Raw genomic sequence first — 19,713 nt, forward strand, 5'->3', positions numbered from 1 at the left:
CGCGCAAACAGGAAAAGCCCCAAACTCCACCCCCGGCGCCTCATAGGGGAGCGAGCTCGTTACGCCTGCGCCCTCGCGGGCTGGGCGGGGGAGGGGGCTTATTAGCTCCCGTCCCGGCTTCTGGTTTTTTGCCTTTTTCTTTCCCCCTTCCCGCTTATGCTTTTGGCGCCTCGGAGATGGCGGCGAGGAGGCAGGAGAAGAAGGAAGAGGCGGCTGAAGTGACTCTGGAAGAGCTGATGGAGAGGAGTTTCTTCGAGGACCCGCCTCCGCCGCCGAGGTGCTTCTTGGCGGGGACTGAGCTGCAAAAGCGCGCGCCTTTCGAAGCGCCGGCGGGACGCTTCTCCCCGAGGATCCCGCTCTCTCCTGGTTGTGGGTCCTCCTCCCCACTTCTCCTGCCCTTTAGGCGTCTGGAGGTCGGGTGGCCTTTCTTTTCAGGATGTGGCGATTGGGGAGCCTGTGATTAGAGTCCCACGCGTGGCTCAACTCGGATCCGTCCCAGCTAGCATGGTCGATGGTCAGAAATGATGCGGGTTGTAATCCAGCGATCATGGTGTGGCAATTATGCAACAATAGCTTTTGAGGAAAAAGAGAGAGAGAGTGTGTATACATATGCACACACACACGCACATATGTGTGTACTGTATATATATATGTGTGTGTACAGTATATAATCTCTAATAACAATGGGTGATTAAGCCATCCGTTGTCGGCCCATTCTGCAAAGGATCCTCTGAGGTTTTTTTCCTCCCATCCTGGTATATTTTCATTTTCAGGACCTAGTGAAAAAGCAGCTGGAGGAGGGATCCTTACAGAGGAAAAACTGGAGTTAGGGGTTAAGGGTCCCCTCTTAGCCCCCAGTTCTCTCCTGCAAGTGCCCTCTCTTCCCTCTGTGTGTACAGAGGCAAACATGGGTTTTGGAATGGTTTCCCCTCTTTATGTTCCGTTGTCTTATTTGGCCAAATTACTTTTGAAAGCAATTTGTCCAAATAATAGAAATATTAGATGGCTAAGAACTTGGAGAACAATTGTCTTTTGTCTAGAAGTGGACAAAGGTAGTGCTGCTGTTTCTTTCTGCTTGGCGTTTCTGCTTCCATGTCTTAAATGAGATTCACAGATCTTAGCCCACAGTGGTATCTAAGCCAATCTGTTATTAGAGTGTGTGCCTGACTACTGCCTTGTACCTGTATGTATTATCAATCAACTGTAATTTTAGATTCCCAAAGAAAATTGTTGGCTTCTCGGATACAGTACTCAGCAAGGGCCTGAACAACAGATACTGCGTGTTACATGTCCAGGAAAATAGTGCTCTGGAGAAACACCTGACAATTACAGCTTCTTCTCAGCTTGATGATTTGGATACAGAGCTGTGCATCCTAAGACATGACTGGTAACTGCTGTGTAACTGTTGATACTGGATAATGGGCAAAATGTTCTTTATGCTTGTTATTGTACAGTTTCTAATTGTGGTTAAAAAGTTGAAAAATTAGTTCTATGGAACAAGGGATCAAAATATTTCTAATTCTTAGTTTCTCCTATTAATGTCAGTAAAGGGAAGGAAGCCTTTGACTGTCCCCCTCCCCGCTTTTTTAGTACATTAAGCCTTAAGGTGTCAACATTTTTTGATAGTAGTGGGGGACCTCCAGTCCAGTTTCCTGCAAGTTCCACACTAACTTGGAGCAGGACTTTGTGTGGCTTCTCCTGTTCTGTGGAATACCATTCCTATTGAGGTACAACAGGGTCCCACTATCTTCACTTTCGGGAAACAATTGAAGACATTTTTGTTCTTTCAGGCTTTCCCAGCTAGATAAGTTATACACACACAGCATCCTACACCCTCATTCCCTTGACATGCCCCTTCCCTTAAGGGTAAATAGCTCCCTCCTGTTGGAGTGAATAGGAGAGACATTTTAAAATGAAGTACCAAAGGAAAAAAATAGACAAAAAGCCACCAGAGCTGGTTGCTTCAGCTCGTGTGACTGGCTAACTAGCAATGCTTCCATCATGGTGGTTGCTTCCCTATGGAATTTCCTTCCCCAACTCCAATCACCATAGAATTGATCCCTAAAAGGACCACTACTGAATTGTTCAGAGATTATCTTCTCTGCTTCTCTACCTGTCTGTGCCCATTTTCACTGTCTTTCTGTAGAAGGCCTTTGTAATTGCGAGAGTGTGGGTTGCAATAAGTCCCTGAAAAATTGTTATAGTTTTTCTTGAATACATGATCACGTTCCTTTCCTTGGTCTATAGGTCAGTACAAAAATCACAGATAATTTAAAAATGTGTGCATATCAACATTGTAATCTGGCACATATTTTTCAGGATTTCTGTTCCAGTGCAGCCTGGAGATATCATTCATCTAGAAGGAGAGTGCAACGCGGGTGTTTGGATAATAGATGCAGATGGAGGATATTTGATTCTGTATCCAGATATATTAGTCTCTGGCACTACTGTATCAAATAGCATTCGGTGTATGAGGAAAGCTATACTGAGTGAAAAGTTCAAAGTAAGTTGGGAAAAACATTGTATATTAAAATGGTTTGTTTCATGGGCCTTGATAACATCTGTATTAAGGGCATTGTCAACTGTTGTTTTAAATAAAGCACCTAGTATTATAAGTACTTAATACATAAGAAGTTATAAATAAAATTATACCAGTAAAGAGTTTCAGAATGCTCTGGTTCACTATACTATGTTCCCTATTTACTATAGTGATCATCCAGTAGTCTCCAGAGTGCCTTTGGGGTAATTGATGAAGACAAAAAGCAAATAGGTGAACAGTCAGCATTTTCTGGAGTTGGGAAAGACAATAATTTTAATGTGGATTTGTCTAGTGATGAACATATGGTTATATATGTGTTAAAATGCATGTTTTTATATGGTAAACTTTGCATATCATCCCAAACTTAAGTGATTGGGTGGAAAACAAACCTCAAATTCCCAGAGTACGATCTGAAGACACATAAGGTCGCCACCTTGTTGAAGCTAAACAGGTCTGGCTCTGCTCAGTGTTTGGCTGAGTGACTGTGTGGGAACTACATATTGGTACTATGATGGAATAAAAGTGGGCCTTTATTTTCATGACGCGAGAAAGTTGGGGTATAAATGTAATAAAAGAAAAATAAAGTAAATAATGATTGGTGGACTTACATTGATAGCTTATATTCAAGTAGGAAACATGGCTCTTTATTAAACTCCTAACTTGATAGTTAGTTTAATAATGAAATTGTCCTGTTGGTCCTTTCTTCTTTCTTTGATATTGGTTTTTTAAACTTAAAATACCTTGCTTACAGTGTTTACTCAAAAAGTATTTAATGGGACTTAAGGTATAGTAAGTGTGCAGGGGATTGCGCCCTTAAATGCCACTAAAAATGCAGTATTGTACAGATTAATTAATGTGTAGTGCACATACATCTCTGCTAATATTTTGGGGTGGTTTCGTTTTCCCCCCAGGGATGTGAGCCTGGTTTGCGTCCAATGCTGATTGGTACAATCCTTCATGAAATTTTCCAGAAAGCAGGAACAAATTTTACACAAGAGAAATTGCAAGAAATTGCCTTCTCAGTAATTCATGGACCAAAGTATCTAAAAGAGCTGTAAGTATTAGCTGTAAGAGATGAAGCGAGTGGTATACCTTTCTCTTAAGAACTTGTTCTTTTTCTTAGCTTTAATGCTTAACAAAGGTCAGTTTGCACAGGGATAGTGGGAATTGCTGATATTGTTACCTTTTTGTCCATGTGATTGCTTGTGTGGACAAAAATGCACTGCCATAATTGTTTCAGAGCATGCAAATAGAGTAACCTTTTTGAAGCAAAATAATTCACTTGTCATTTTTATAGTTGTATGTGCTACATTTTGGAAGAATAGTTCCCTGTAGTTACATTGATAAAACTTGGGAATGTTACAAATGCCTAAACATGTCGATATTTTTCTCTGAGGGACCACAAAGAAAAAATAGATATCTGTAATGTAGCGATCTTTTCCGTTTCCTCCCTTTTTCTCTTCTGCTATCTGCCATGCAGCTTTTAATATGCTTTCCTCCTTTCTCTTCCGCAGGTACCAGTTAAATCTGAAAGAGAATGATATAATGCAAGAGATAGAAGAGTACTTTCACTCTTTCATTAAATGGGCAGAAGAGTTCATATACAAAGAAAACCATGTTTGCCAGCATAACATGCAGATAAAATGGTAAGGAACTATTCACACTAACACACTGTTGTAAAGTTGTTCTGCCAGTGCTGTAGGTGAAGTTCGTTAGCTGTGTAAGAACTGCAGAATATCTGGACTGCAAAGGACCAGAAATAAATAAAAAAATAATGTTGTACAACTTCTTTAACAATTGACTTGGGTTGTTAACCTCCTTTCCTGGCACAGATTCTAGGGCACTTATAAACAACATGTTGGGGGGGGGGATTTCTGGGTTAGACCCAGACTTCATGGGATATTTCCAGTGGAGACCCCCACCAGCAGAAGGTGGAGAGATTTTTGATAATTTCTCCCCTCTGAGTCCCGCCCAGGGGCACTGCTTAGGAAAAAAAGGGGGGCTGAAGTGTAATGTGGTAACGTGCACTGTGGTAATGCTGTTTTGGCTTCTGTTGGTTAAAGTGTAATTAAAAACACAAACTTTCTTACGGCTATGTTTAGTATTTCAAGTTTCTCTCCTTGGGCTTGTTTGCTATAGCTATTGCAAAGTAGCTGTCAACCAGGTTAGAGCATTTGAATGCACCAATTTCTCTCTTTCATACAAACCATGGCTAGCTACTATTGCATTTCAACTCAAATTCACCAGACTTTGTATTTTCAAGGCTTCATTATTCATATCTTTTGCTGCACATTCTGTGGTTGCTTGAATCCCTTGTTTGTTGACAACTCAGATCCTGCTAGGCAGTTCAGCCCACTTGTTCTGTTACTTGAGAATGAAATCATTTTTCTCATCTGTAAGAACAAAATAATAGTAAGAGGAAGCGCTGCCTTTTGATCTGTTTGGAAGCAGTTGCTTAAGAATGTAATATGTTCTAACCTGTTAAAGGAATATGGATTTTGTCCCTTCAAGTACGTATTTAAGGAAAGCTATCTCTTCGTTTTCAAAAGTAAACCTTTCCGGTTAATACACTTAATGTTTTTTTCTGATAGGCCAGGGGATGAAAAAGATGACTCCTGGTGCACTGTCAAAGTTACAGAAATCCTGGATGTTGAGGAGAACATTTGGTGCCCCAGGTTTGGCTTAAAGGGTAAAATTGATGTTACAGCTGGCGTAACAATTCACCGCAGATCTACAACTCAGTCCAAGATAATGCCTCTGGAGCTTAAAAGTGGCAAGGAATCTAACTCTATAGAACACAGAAGTCAGGTACAAAAAGGAATTATAGTAATTAGTTTTAAAGGGTACATGAAAGGCGCTGACTAAATATTAAGTTTTAAAAATGTTTTAATATGTTCTTAATTGTTTTTAAGCATCATTTGTGGTGGGTTCAGAAGGTTCCAGAAGCTGATGCTGTGAGGCAGTTGCTCCTTCCTATAGGATTTGCTCTGCAGGGTCCATTGGAGTTCAGTTGGGTCTCCCATGATCCTTAACATCAACATCAAACCTTTGGCTGAAGTTGTCACCCATGTGCTGATGATACTGAACTCTTTTTTTATCATCAGATCCAGGTGCTCTGGTGGCGATTTCCCTCAGTTAGTGTCTGAAGTGGACTGAATGATTGTGAATAAACTTAAGCCCAGTATAAATAGTACAGAGTTGATGCTAGTAGGAGCTCAGTAGACTGACTAAAATTGTACGTTAAGGGGAAATTATGTAGCTGGAGGAAGGTGGTACTTGGATTCCTAGATAGGGTCTGTGCCCTAGGTGGTTGTTTATCAGATTTTTTTTTGTTTGGTTTCCTGTGCCCGCTGATGAAAAAGGAAATGAAACTGCTGTCATTCATGTCTTTGACAATCCAGATTGGGAGATTGGGTTACTGTAGTGTATTGTATGTGGGGCTGCTGTTGAAGATACTGAAAGGCAGAAACAAACTATTTATTTTGAAGCATCTGCATTTGTTACTGGGTCCATTTCAAGGTTCTGGTTTTGTCTTTCAAAGTTTGTGTTTTGGTTAGTAGCACCTACTTCCTTAAGTTCAGTCGATGAGGTCTTCTAGAGGCTCTATCCTTCTTGGATGCAGGAATTTATTTATTTATTTGGTGGTGTCCAAAGATAAGCATTTCTTTCTGTCACTAAAAGTAGAAAACGAGAAGCCAGCAGAGTAGGAAAAATAGCAAAATCGTAAGTCTGGTTGATAGTCTGGCTGTAGGCCTGGCTCTTGTGCTGGACTAAATAATTAGGGCGGCTTCTGTGAATATATTCATTGCGATAACTCGCTTGACTGGTTAAGTCCCTCGCATGATGCAATATGCCATCCCCAGGAATTGTTAGTGGGACTATAGTTTCCTCAGCTCTGACGCCCATATTACTGGTCTTGATGCAGCCCTTGCGTGCTTATTTGCTAGTGATACATAATTTGTATGCTCACTGGTGGGGGACATATTGTGTGTGATTACTGCAGCAAGAAACTGCAAAGTGGTGCAACTTGGTTGATACCTACATTTAACATTCCATTTTAATAGTTTTGGATTCTCCCCCCAGGTGGTTTTGTACTCCCTGTTGTGCCAAGGAAGACGAGCTGATCCTGAAGCTGGATTCCTCCTTTACCTTAAAACTGGGAATATGTTTCCTGTACCTGGAAATCGTATGGATAGGAGAGGTAATTTTCTGCTTGGAAAAATCCTTGGACTGTGTTGTGTTTACAATATTTCCATCTCATTTTTTCAACAATGCAGTCTTCAAGGGGGCTGGAATTTTTTTTAATTTAAAAAAAATGCAATTTAATCATGAAAATCAGATAAAGCAGAATTAAATAGTTTAAGAGCTCCCACCCCCACATTTGCTGTCTCTTACAAAAAGCTTATGTAAAAAACTGATTTAACTTGGCACAGAAAAAGAGCACATGCCAGATGAATTTTTCTGGGGAGGTCATTCCAGAGTGTGGGCCCTGCTACCGAAAAAGCTTTGCCTGTGGTTGGCAAGGGGACTCAGAGCAGAGCATCCAGTGACAACATCAGCAAATAGAAAGTTTTTATGGGAGAAGGAAAGCCTTCAGCTGCCATGGTTCTAGCTCATCTAGGACTTAGTCAATTTCAGCACTTTGATTTGTGCTTGGAAACAAACTGGTAGCCAGTGAAGATCTTGTAAGAGCTGAAGTATTTGTTCAGTATGGGAAGGTCCCATTATCAACCTAGTGAGGCTTTATATTCTTAACCAGCTGAAGTTTCCGAAACCTTTTCAACAGGGAGTCCATGTAGAGCCCATTTCAGCAGTTCAAGCTGGGGATTACATGGGCATGGAAAACTGTGTCAAGTTCGTCTCTTCCCAAGGAAAGACAAAACTGGTGCCCCAGTTAAGTAAAGGCCTCAAATTTCAGCAAATGCTCAAGACAGCCTCTGGGTAGCATGGGCTCCTTTGGAAGGAAGTGTGGGATATAAATACAAAAAACAAAGAAATTAAATAATGAGTTCTAAGCTTTCTCCTAGTCTTGGAACTGCTGTGGATGGGAATGATCCCTACTCACCCCCAGCCCCAAAGTTGAGAGGAAACTTAGGATTTGTGCAAAGCAAGCCTCTGTCGCATCACTAGCACCATGCCATCCAGCTTCAGATTGGAGGGAGAGGCAGAGATGTGTCATCTTGTCTCTGTGTTTCCTGGGCACTCTGAGTGGCCAGTGAGCGCAGAGCCAAAGTAGTTTTCCTTGTGCCTTTTTCCTAAATATTTGAAGCTTGGGGACGGACGGACCTGGACATCATTTTTGTTTCTCCCTCTGCAGAACTGATCAAACTAAGAAATGAGTTGGCCTTCTATTTGCTTCACACCGTATGCAAATCTGACACTGGGAAGGAGCGGACACAGCTTGCATCTTTGCCTCCTCTGATTAATGACAGTAAGGCATGCAGCTATTGCTCTCAGAAGCAGAACTGTGCACTTTATAGCAGGTAAATTCCTTTTTTAAAGCCTGCAAGCTCTTTGCAAGCTGATCTCTGTTTAAAATGGCTGATGCTGTGGTTTCATTAAGGCTCTACATCACAGTTTTGGACAAGGCTACATTAGATCCAGGTGTGAAATAATTGGTTCTTTTCTGTGTTCGAGATTCTGTGTAATGTCAAATGTATTATTTTGGACCACGCCATGTTGCGTTTGATTTAGTTTTCCAGCTGTGAACTATACCAAGCAGAAATGTAGGCATGACCCTAAATATGATAATGGTTCTACTACGATAGTGCATGCTGAAATGGTAGCTACCCTAAAAGCAGAGAGAAACTATTGATAAAATCTAGGGAAAGCAATAGAAGTAGGTTTTCAGGGGGTAGAAGGATGCAGGCACACTAGTGTACGTCTGCCTAAGAATTTATATGAAGATAGCACAGACTTAATTCAAATTGTTGCCATCTATGAAGTTTCTTAGCAGAATTATCACAGGCCGTCATTATTGAAATTATAGGAGGACTCATGTTGTGTTCTGTTTTAGGGCTGTGGAACAGCAGCAAAATCGCTTTCTTTCTCCGGAGGTGCTTGCTGCTGTTGAAAATGAGACCCAGCATCTGAAGCCCTCGCACTTGGAGTATTTCCATCTCTGGTATCTGATGCTAACCTTGGAGTCACAATATAAAGATGGAAAGAAGGGCTGCAGAAACATATGGATGATACCTGCTGCAGAAAGGTATTGGTGATTTTGTAGGGTCACTTTCAAACTTCACTTTAGCTACCAAAACTGTTGACATCGAGTTTTTCAGAGTAGCGACAGCTAAAAATGTAGATGACACTTCTTTCAGTTTCCTTAAAGCAAAGAGTTGCATGGGCTAGCAACTGTGTACCGTGAGCTTTCCCAAACTTCATTTGTTTTTAATTTTTGTAGGGAGAAACACGGAGACTGCATTGGAAACATGATCAGGGTGGAGTGCGTGCAGAAGGTGTCCGATGGACTGTATTTACACTGTTTCCAGCGTAAAAAGGGTTCTGCACCTGCAACAATTCTGATGATAGGAGACAGGGTTGTTGTGAGTGGTGAAGCGGACAGCACTTTGCTTGGCTTGGCGATTGGTTATGTGCAACAGATCAACGGCTCCAAAATCTCTTGCTTATTGGATAGGTAACATAGTGCTTTACTTGTCAGGAGAGTTCATGTACTAACATGTAATAACATGTTGTTCTTGTGTCAAACATGTATTATACAAATGCATGCAGTTAGAGTGGCCTTTGTCTCCCTGCTGCAGGTAGTTGCAACTGGGAAATGACCATTGCCTCCCTATCCAACCTGGTACCCTCAGCGTGTTTTGAATTACAGCTGTCATTAGCTCTAGACAGCATGGTCAGGGGTGATGGGAGGGCACCAGTTTGGGAAACATCTGGCGGGCACCAGTTTGGGAAAGACTTCTCAGTATATTTCCTAATACTCAGGGTCTTAGAATCTGAGTGATACCTTTTTTTCTGCCTTCCAGGAACTTGTCACGTATCCCAAAAGACACTATATTTAGGTTAGACCATGAAGAAGGAGCTTTTGGCACAGATGCTCCATTGGGAAACCTTTCTAAATTGATGGGAAATTCTCCTGCAAGGTCTGTTCAAATTTATCTTCCTTCCATGCCTAACATTTCTAGAAATGTGTTTTCATTTTTTGTTTATTCCTTTCCCTCTCAATCCTTCTTTTTAGTGAAAGGCTTCGTAATTTAATAATAGACTTTCAGAAACCACAGTTCATCCAACATTTGAGCTCTGTCCTTCCTCCAGAAGCAAAGGAAACTGTTGCGAACATTCTAAAAGGTACAGTAGATGCATTTTTTTATTTTAAAAAACCCTATTAAGGTCTGGTTATATTAGAAAATTGGATTTCCTGCCTAGAGATTCAGTAGAAAACCTTGTGACTGAAAATTTAAGGCACTGGATACCATGCATTTTCAATGAATCAGCTCATTGAAAGATAAAATAATGCTCATTTGCTGAAGCTCTATAAATACTTACTTTGCTGGAGTAAGAATGAAATACTGTTCCTGCAGTCTTGTAGCCTGGCAAATCCCAAAGCCTGGGCATGTAAAAACAGGTGACGACTCTCAATAAGATTGGTACTTTTATCTGTATAATTCATATCCCTCCCTTTTGTCCCAGGGTCCCAGGGCTAATTATATTTAAAATACGTAAACCAATCAAAAGTTAAAAACTCTTTACACAATTCATTAAAAACGCTCTGTCTGTTATTTAGAGAGTCTGTGGCTGAGCTGGAATATGAACCCAAACCCAAGCTTGGTTCTCCTCTCAGTGAATGTCATGCAGGTGTGTGTGATTTCTCTTCCTAAAGAGTACTGTATGTCAGGGAAGGCAGGTTCCCATGTGGTTAGAGGAGGATTGTTGAAGTCATTGAGAGACTGAAGCTTTCTAAGCTGAAGAAGCATTCTGAATTTTGCCTGAAAGCAAACAACCAACCAATGCATGCTTAACAGCTCTTTGTAGTGGCATGCCTTATCCCAAACTTAATGGAAGTTGTCTGTTGACTTTTCAAGATGTGCTCTGCTGTGGTAATGTTCACGTTCAAAACTTTGCAAGCTAGTCAACAAAAGATAATCTTTGCTGTTGAGACTTTTTGCTAGTCATTTGTGGCATATAGATTGCCTTAAAGAAGAAATGAAGTTATTTTGTTTCCATAAGTTTCCCTGCCTGGTTGCCTGCAGGCAATTTTTAGCCGAAACTGAGTTGCTGCTTAGAAGCCCAGGTTTAAAATGTATGCTCAACGAATTTTGAAGCCAATACCAAATTTGTAGCAGGCTTGTTCTCCAGAGTATTAATTGATGTAGCAGGAAGTTATGGGACTTCCAAGCAAAGCATGAATGAGATGACCTACCTTACACTTCTTAATCAGGTTGTAATCCTCTGCGCATTTACCTGGAGCAACCCTTACTGAACTTAGTGGAACTAGCTGGGTAAAGGTGCATAGGATTGAACTGTGTATTCTGCCCCCGTACATGCAAATATAGCTAATGTTTTGATATTGTAAAATAGGTACCTCAGTAGTCCCCCAGGTCCAGGTAATTATGTTTAAAATGAAGGCAGAGAACTTATTGTATTCACTTATTTCCCCCCATAAATCAAAGGCCTTAATAAACCCCAGAAACAAGCAATGAAACAAGTGCTGCTTTCAAAGGATTACACACTCATTGTCGGGATGCCTGGGACAGGAAAGACCACCACAATATGTGCTCTGGTAAGATTCCAGAAAGAGGGAACATTTGAAAAAATGATGTTAATGAATTTTGTGCATGCAGACCGTAGGACTTTAATGACTGAAACACCCAAAATGTGAAGTGTAAGAAGTTTCATTAAAAAACAAACTCTGCTCAAGCAATTATATACTTAATGTAGATATTCTATATGGCATGTTAGGAAAATGTGCTGTCTGAAGAGCGAATGTTTCAAAACCACAAATCTGCACTCAGGATTTCCACTGGTGTAAATAAAGTACTTACGGTAACTACCGGCTTATTAGTATGACACCCCCCATGAGTCTAAGAAGTGTGTCAGGGCAGTTAGATGGGCTGTGGTGTACCCAGCACTTGTATATACCCCTCGCCAGCTGTGTTTGGCATGCATAGGAAGGGGCTTTGTGCATGTTTACTTTTGGACATAGAGCTTCACCACACAGTATTGGAGAAATCCTGATTGGGCCAGGATCCCCCTTCATACAGAACATCTCTGCACAAACATTGATACACGTAAATCCCCTTCCTATGAGTGTTGAATGCATGGGCAGTAGTGATTGTGCCCCCCCCCCCACTTTGAGCAATGCCCATAGTCTCAAGACCAGTGGCCATCGCCCCACAGCTTCCCTAATGCCTTTCTTAAATGTAGGTGGTGGTGATCTGAAAAACACACACACGCCCCATACATGGAATTTCCTCCTACATTGACAGCTGGGTTTTAGAATTTGAGGGGGGGGGGGTGTGTGACTTGTACGAAAATGCAAATTAATGCACCCCTCCTTTGTCTCCTTTCCCACATTTAGGTCCGAATTCTTTATGCTTGTGGCTTCAGTGTTCTCTTAACTAGCTTTACTCACACTGCAGTTGACAATATCCTTCTGAAGCTGGCAAAGTTCAAAGTAGGCTTTCTGCGACTGGGTAGAGTTCAGAAGGTTCATCCGGCCATTCAGAAGTTCACAGAGGAAGAGATCTGCAGATCCAAATGCATTAAGACTGTAGCTGACTTGGAGGAGCTGTATCGTAGTCAAGTAAGGAAAATGACTTTCAGGGTTTTAGAATCTCTGAGATGTATTTCAAAAAGGACTACCGGGAAAACGAACATCTAGCTGGAGGTGTCTGCCTGTCTGTAGTGCATATAGTGCTTTATTTTCACGGCACTTAACGCTTTGGTTATGATGCCTCTGCAGATTTTAATCAAGGTACAAATAAAATGTTTGTCCATACCAATTTTACTTACATTGAAAAAGGTAAATATATTCAAGCTGTGTTGCATCTTTTGAATTTTGTATTTAATATGTAAATATTCATGATATAGGCTTTGTAACTGGGAGACCCATACCACTAGAGGGGGCTGGTTGTGTTGTACAAAGGCAAAATACACTTTCAGCCTTGGATTGTTCTTTATGGAATAGTGCATTGGTAGGCAAACTAAGGCCCAGGGTCCGGATCCGGCCCAATCGCCTTCTAAATCCGGCCCGTGGACGGTCCGGGAATCAGCATGTTTTTACATGAGTGGAATGTGTGCTTTTATTTAAAATGCATCTCTGATTTATTTGTGGGGCATAGGAATTCGTTCATTTCCCCCCACCCCCAAATATAGTTCGGCCCCCCACAAGGTCTAAGGGACAGTGGACTGGCCCCCTGCTGAAAAAGTTTGCTGACCCCTGGAATACTGTGTCCCAGTGAAGATGTTGGCCTTCCCTGTGAGAGACATTCTTTAATCTGAAAAGCAAATCTCAGCCATCAGATTTCATCATAAATAATTTACAGACACATTATCCCCGCGTTTGCAAACCGCTATTTTGACTTACTATTTAAATCACAATAAGGACGTGGCAGTGGTGCACGGGTGCTCAGCAAGACTTGACCTTTCTGAGTTGCTTGTGATCAACTTGCACTCCCACTTCTAATTTTACTCCTCAAAGGTCTATACCATGATCAACCACCCCAAATGCTCAGGTTAAACAACCATAAATGCAAGAACTGCTTTTTAACAGCACATGTATAGAGTGCATTTAATGATCTATAGAGTCAGCAATGTTGCATTGTTTAGACATAACTGTTCTAAACTGAAAACATTTGTACATTTTTTTCATACAAAAGTTACAGTTAGAAAACACAAGGTTTATAACGACATATTGAAAACAAGTTGCAGGGGGCGGTTGCGGACATTCTCTGGCAGCCCCTAAGTGGTAGAACTCCCCATAGAGGTGTGTCTGGCATTTTCATTATACAGCTTTTGGCAAATGCTGAAGACATGCCTCTTCACCCTGTCTTTAGACACTTGAAGTGTATTTTTTAGGGTCTACCTTACTTTGTGACTGCAAATTGTTTTAAACTGCTTTTAACATTTTGAATCACAGCGTTGGAAGGGACCATAAGGATCGTCTAGTCCACCCCTCTACAATGCAGGAATCTTTTGTTGTAACTGGCCATGAGACCTTAGGGTGAGGGGCAGATGATGATGATGATGATGATAGTTTTTACTCTCTTTCTAGCCTGTGGTTGCCACAACATGCATGGGAATAAAGCATCCAATTTTCACTCGTAAACAATTTGACTTCTGCATAGTGGATGAGGCTTCTCAAATAAGCCAGCCGATCTGCCTGGGTCCACTCTTCTATTCAATTCGGTTTGTGCTAGTGGGGGACCATCAGCAGCTACCTCCACTTGTGCAAAATGCAGAAGCAAGGTAAGAGGACATCCTGCTTACAAAATAAGTCATGTATTATCAACAAAACTTTGTGTTAGCCACGGACTGACTTTTTTTTTTTTAACAGAGATCTTGGCATGGGCGAAAGTTTATTCAAAAGACTGGAACGAAACAAGAATGCCGTTGTTCAGCTGACCGTACAGTACCGAATGAACAGGTAGGTAGTTCAAGTAGCTATTGTTTAGTCGCCACATATTATAAGTGTCCAAATTTGACATTGCTTTGTTTTTTGAAACCTTTTAGTAAAATTATGTCACTGAGCAACAACCTGGTATATAATGGCAAACTGGAATGCGGCTCTGAGAAGGTGTCCAAAGCCATAGTTGACTTGCCAAATTTAAAAGACTTGAAATTGGACCAGAAGTTTTCTTCAGAAACTTGGCTAAAGGAAACACTTGATCCAAACAACCCTGTTTGTTTCCTTAACACAGAAAAGGTAAATTTTACTTGTTTGCCCTAATAAACAGTTATTTCTATGTTCACCCTATTCATTAGGAAATTGAAGGTGAAATTGTGGTAGTCCTCTGCTTATGGAATGCTTTGCCCAGGGAGGTTCATCTTTGTAATCTTTCCAGGGCCAGGCAAAGACATATTTATTCTGCCTGTATTTGGACAACACTAGAAGTTCTGGCTTTAATGACTATTTTCTAGTATTAGTTCTTCTGTTGGCTGTTTTTGTTTCTAAACCCTTGTAGTATATCAGTATTGTTTTAATGAATATTTGTTCTATACATTGTATGTTTGTGTATTATTATTTTTTTGTAAGTTGCTTCAAGTCTTCTTTTGGTTGTGTGACATGATGAGTAAATTTGATGAATTAGTATACTAACTAACTTCCAGTATGGCTCCTTCCTCTTAATTGTGTGGGCTTTGTCCCCTTTAGCATAACCACCTACATGGAGATGTTTTAATATAAGGAAATCCAGTACATCTTTTTTTAAAAGCTAGCAAGCAAAATTGAACTTTCATTTTTACAGATTAAAATGTGTAGGATATTTCCTTGGTATAGGTTCCAGCGCCAGAACTTACAGAAAAAGGTGGTGTAAGTAACATGACAGAAGCCAGACTGGTTCTCTTCCTGACATCCATGTTTATCAAGGTATGTGAAGGATTTTTGAAATGGTGTGGTCAGTTCTGAAAACTGACATGCTTTGGCCATTAAACTCCTGATTCTGGATGTATACTGAGTCACTGTTCAGAGATATGCTTGTTTGAGTAAACTGCTTCTATGGTATCCACTAGGGACACATTATTTAAAAAGCTAAAATAATGGTTCTCCAGTATTTCTTTCCTCTTCACTATATAGCACCTAGCTGTTGGAGCACATAGAAGCAATTACAATCTGCATTTAAACAACAACAACAACCCCACACTATTTATATGGGCACTTGTTGACCTGGTTTCCACATAACTTTAAACCATAGTTTAAATGAACCAGTTTCAATTCACTTTGTAACTTTATATTTAATATTGCATTTTTGTTTCTTATTTGTTCGACTTCAAGTTAATGCCTAATTATTTTGTGTTTATTATACTCCATTTTCCACGAATGTTTCTTGATAGCATATACCCCAAAATAACTCTTTTGCTAGATTTAATCATTGAATGTCTGGGATTTATTTTTTAGGCTGGTTGCAAGCCCTCAGATATTGGGGTCATATCTCCATACAGACATCAGTTAAAGATAATCACAGACTTGATGACAAGTTCATTTATCAAGAATGTAGAAGTAAATACTGTGGACAAGTACCAAGGAAGAGACAAAAGTATCATCATAGTGTCCTTTGTAAGGAATAATGCCGATGGAAATGTGAGTAGGCTGTATTTTAGAATCACTGAGCAGTTCATAATCTGGAAAGTTAAGATTTGTCCATCTGAAAATGGCTTATTTAGTTGTGCTTGGAAAACACAGAAATAAGTGGTAAGAAAAAACTGGCTGTACAAATTTATTCCAAAATGATAAGAAGGGCAACTATTTTAGCTAAATAATTGCACACTTTCATGGGTCTATTATAAAATTTGGAGTTTTGTCCTTTCTCTTTTCAAAAGAAATCTAGTCCACATCCCCTTGTGAGTGTGCACAACCCCTGATTGGAGGATTGTATCTAGCAGCTGCACATGCTTGCCAGCCACACTTTCCGCCAGGAAGCGAAGCAACCCTATGTACATACAGTGCCTCCAGGTGAGGGGAGGAATTCTGATTGTCCCAAGGTCCTCCTGTTGCAGGGTGGTACTCTGTGCACATAGTTCTTCACACACTGGTGGAATGCATGGTTGGCGAGAGGCATGGCCGCAAGGCGAGACCCAGCTCCCTTCTCAGTGCATGAAAAATGTTTGGATGGATATCCCAAAAATCAGAAATACCCTGCTTTTCTTTTTGTTGGTGGATTGTGCAATGAAGAAAGCAGATTGCTACCTTCTTCTGATGGTGTTCTGTTCTGCTTAGTTTTATATTTGAAATATAAAACCTGGCAAGCTCAGTCAGCTGCAAAATCTTAAGGCTAGGTCAACTGCTCTTTTCTTCTGATAGCTTGGAGAACTTCTGAAGGACTGGAGACGTCTCAACGTTGCTATTACAAGAGCAAAACACAAATTAATCATGCTGGGTTGTGTGCCATCGCTGTGTCACTATCCTCCTCTGAAGAAGTTGCTTTGTCATTTGGATACTGAAGTAATGATATCCTTTTTTTGGTAGTTCATCTCTTTATTTGTTTGTTTATTTGATTTTACCATTGCAAATAAATCTCAAAATGGCTTGCAAAGATAGAAATAAAAAATACATTTAAAGCATTTCAGTTAAAATAATATTACAGATACCACCAATAGTATAGAGCAGCAGGATTAGTGCCACTTGTCAGGGAAAGGCCATGGAAATAGATGAATTTTTAGTGTTGGAAGCACACAACAGTTGATGCCTCTTGAATGGCAGAAGGGAGGACACTCATCCAGAGACATCACTACAGAGAAGGCCCACTTTCGTGTTGCCATCAAATGGCATTTTGCAATATGTGACACCTTCAGCAAGACCTCCTCTGAAGATCTCTGGGTTATACAGATAAAAGATTTATTCAAGCTTTTTTCTCTCGCGTTACCAAATATATTTTCCTTAATGTTACTTACATTTTCAGTCTTCCATTAGGGGCATGTGAAAGTGTGTATCGTTGTAACCTTCTGTGACAAGGAGGCATCAAGGTGAAAATCCTCATTCATGTGCTGCTGAAAGAATCGATTGCATTATAAGCTTGGGAGTTTCATATTGTCAAATAGATTTAATTCCACTGTCTTTTCTACATGTTAATGTCTCGACATAGTTCTTAAAATGTTAGCCATTTTAAAAATTAAACTTTGCACACACATCTCCAGGCATGTTCAGGCATTTGAATCGATCTGCAAACACAACCCCACCCAGTATCCTGGTTTATGTTGCCACATTGATTTAGTCCCTTTCCTGAGCTCAGCAGGGGAGTTCAACAAAAATCTTGGATTTTCTTGAACAAGAGTAGAACTTTCTGCACAATCACAGATCTTAATAAAGACCTTATAATCTCTCAAGGTGTTCAACTTGCTTTTAATGAAAAGCAAATATAAGCCACTGCAGCCTCTCTCTTTTTTTGCTCTGTACAGTGAAGGCTTGAGATTGATTGATTGATTGATTGATTGATTGACTGAGTGGGTAGGGTAATGTGCACTAGGATGTGGGGTTGGGGCTTGTGTGCATGCTTCTGTCCCCTGTCCACAGATACCATTTTTTGTGTTCTGGCAAAAAAAATGCCCGAACATATGTCATGAACATGTCTCATATTTTCAGGTTTTAAATTTGCTGCTTTTATTCAGTTCTGCTGAGCAACTCAGATGTGTGTGCAGTCTTGAACTTTGAAGTAAGTGTGTGTGTGTGTGTGTGTGTGTGTGTGTGTGTGTGTCAGAGGGAAGTTCAGAACATTATTTATTATGTTTATATCAATGCAACTTCAAAGTGGCTGGATTCAGCCCTCTGTATGTGATAAGGTATGAAATCTTAGAAGCAGCTATTACAAATTGAGGGGAGTAGTGCCTTTCACCAGTAGTGTACTACTGCCTTGCTCTCATCAGTTGACAGATTTAGAGCCATTAAAATATTGTGTGCATCTAGTCTTACAACTGGATCCTTATTGTTAAAACATGACTTGTGAATGCCAAATTCTAGAAAGATTTTCTTAAGAGGCTGTTCTTAAGAAACATTATTTAAGCGTAAAAGGCCTTGTTAACAAGCAGAGCTTAAAACTATGTGGCCATCTTGCTTCACAACAATCCATGTTCTCTGTTTTCTTTATTCTTTCCTCTGTACAGCAACAAAACCCTGGAATGTGAGATTACTAATCAGATTGCTTTCATTTTTCATACTGATTTTTCCTCATAACTTGAACTGTTGATATTATAAGTAACTCTGTTAAGTAGATTTTACTAAGAAACACCTTTTGAAACTGCTTGTTTGTAACGTTGTAACTCAACTATTTGGGAGACAGAACTACAGATGGATTCTGAATTTATATATCTTGCTGCTAATTAATTTAATGCAGTGTAGTTTCACTTTTCTATATTTTATAAATATTTCATAAAAGTTACTTGAAATAACAGCTAACGTAGGCCTGACTCTTTTTAATGTACAAGTTTGGAAAAGGGTTTGAACATATTATTGCATTGGAATTAACTCCTGTAGATTATAGTTCCATTTAAAGACTGGAATTCATTTCTATATATAATATGTATAAATGTTTGTACCTGATATATGTACCAAGTTCTTAAATTTTTACCTGTTTTGTAGTATATATAATAAAATAAACTTGTTTATACATTTGCATTACAAATAGTTTATCTAAACTTGCAATACTGTTGACCTGTAATGGCCATTCACTGCAACCAATAAAAATCTGACTAAATCCTATTGAACTCCGTTCTGAGCATACCTGCATAGGACTTCCCTGTAAATGAAGTCCTAAAACTTACTTTCAACAAGTTTCATCTCTGACTTGACTAGGAATGCAATTGCACCCCTGCCACCCAATGTTAATGGCTGGAGGTAGTTAGGATGTGGCATTGACCCCCCCCCCCCTGCTGCACACTGCAGTGGAGGTCCCTGCTGTACCAAGGCAAGCAGAAAGCTATTACTTGCTAAAATGGAGCAGTGTATTGGAGACATAGAATTTGCTGAGTCCAAAGTGCCTCACGCCAGCCTGAAAGAAGTGTAGCAAAAAAAGTGAGGGAAGCTCGCCCACCCCCCCCCCAAGCTAGCAAGATGGAGTGGTGAAACCACTGCTCCATCCCGCCACAATTTCCCCAGCTAATAATTTGTCATGCTATCAACATAGATATCTTGTTTATGAATAGACCACTCATGGTAATCTGTAATGAGTAAAAAAATTGCTTCCAGACAACTAAGATAAGGTTACCAGATGTCCTGTTTCCCAGGGACCGTCCCTGGATTTACAAATCAGTCCCCAGACAAAATCCATTGAAGTTGAACAGTCCCCGGATTCATTGAAAAAAATCTGGTAACCTTAAACTAAGAAGGATAAAGAGTTAAAGAGTTTTCGTGTCATTTCCCAGGTTGCTGGTGGGAAAATTGACTTGCACAAGCATGTATATATGGGCTGATAGATGGGCTCATGATGTTTTGGACTCAACTGATTTTAAAATATGAATCTAGAGTGCACTAGTATACCAACTCCAGTTTACAAAGTGGTATGCAG

At 40.2% G+C, this 19,713-nt stretch overlaps 1 protein-coding gene and 1 long non-coding RNA gene across 2 annotated transcripts; one reads left to right on the forward strand and one right to left on the reverse strand.

Annotated features, from left to right (window-relative positions):
- DNA2 (DNA replication helicase/nuclease 2) lies at positions 1–18,831 on the forward strand. Its single transcript, XM_081006324.1, has 21 exons — positions 1–277; positions 1,214–1,387; positions 2,320–2,503; positions 3,451–3,593; positions 4,054–4,185; positions 5,131–5,347; positions 6,623–6,740; positions 7,857–8,022; positions 8,556–8,747; positions 8,943–9,176; positions 9,526–9,642; positions 9,738–9,847; positions 11,170–11,279; positions 12,078–12,302; positions 13,773–13,966; positions 14,055–14,144; positions 14,231–14,423; positions 14,997–15,086; positions 15,615–15,797; positions 16,518–16,664; positions 17,108–18,831. Exons 1-21 carry the CDS (start codon positions 177–179, stop codon positions 17,162–17,164), a joined length of 3,177 nt encoding a protein of 1,058 aa, XP_080862450.1. The 5' UTR covers positions 1–176; the 3' UTR covers positions 17,165–18,831.
- Positions 3,817–11,163, reverse strand: LOC308477591. The gene is made up of 2 exons (XR_013986648.1): positions 10,046–11,163; positions 3,817–4,066 (listed from the first exon to the last, which is right to left on the reverse strand). It is a non-coding gene; the product is annotated as an uncharacterized lncRNA (long non-coding RNA).
- Positions 18,832–19,713: the final 882 nt, after the last annotated feature.

This window comes from Podarcis pityusensis (genome assembly GCF_964106645.2).
Source record: "Podarcis pityusensis genome assembly, chromosome: 5".
Classification (NCBI taxonomy): domain Eukaryota; kingdom Metazoa; phylum Chordata; class Lepidosauria; order Squamata; family Lacertidae; genus Podarcis; species Podarcis pityusensis.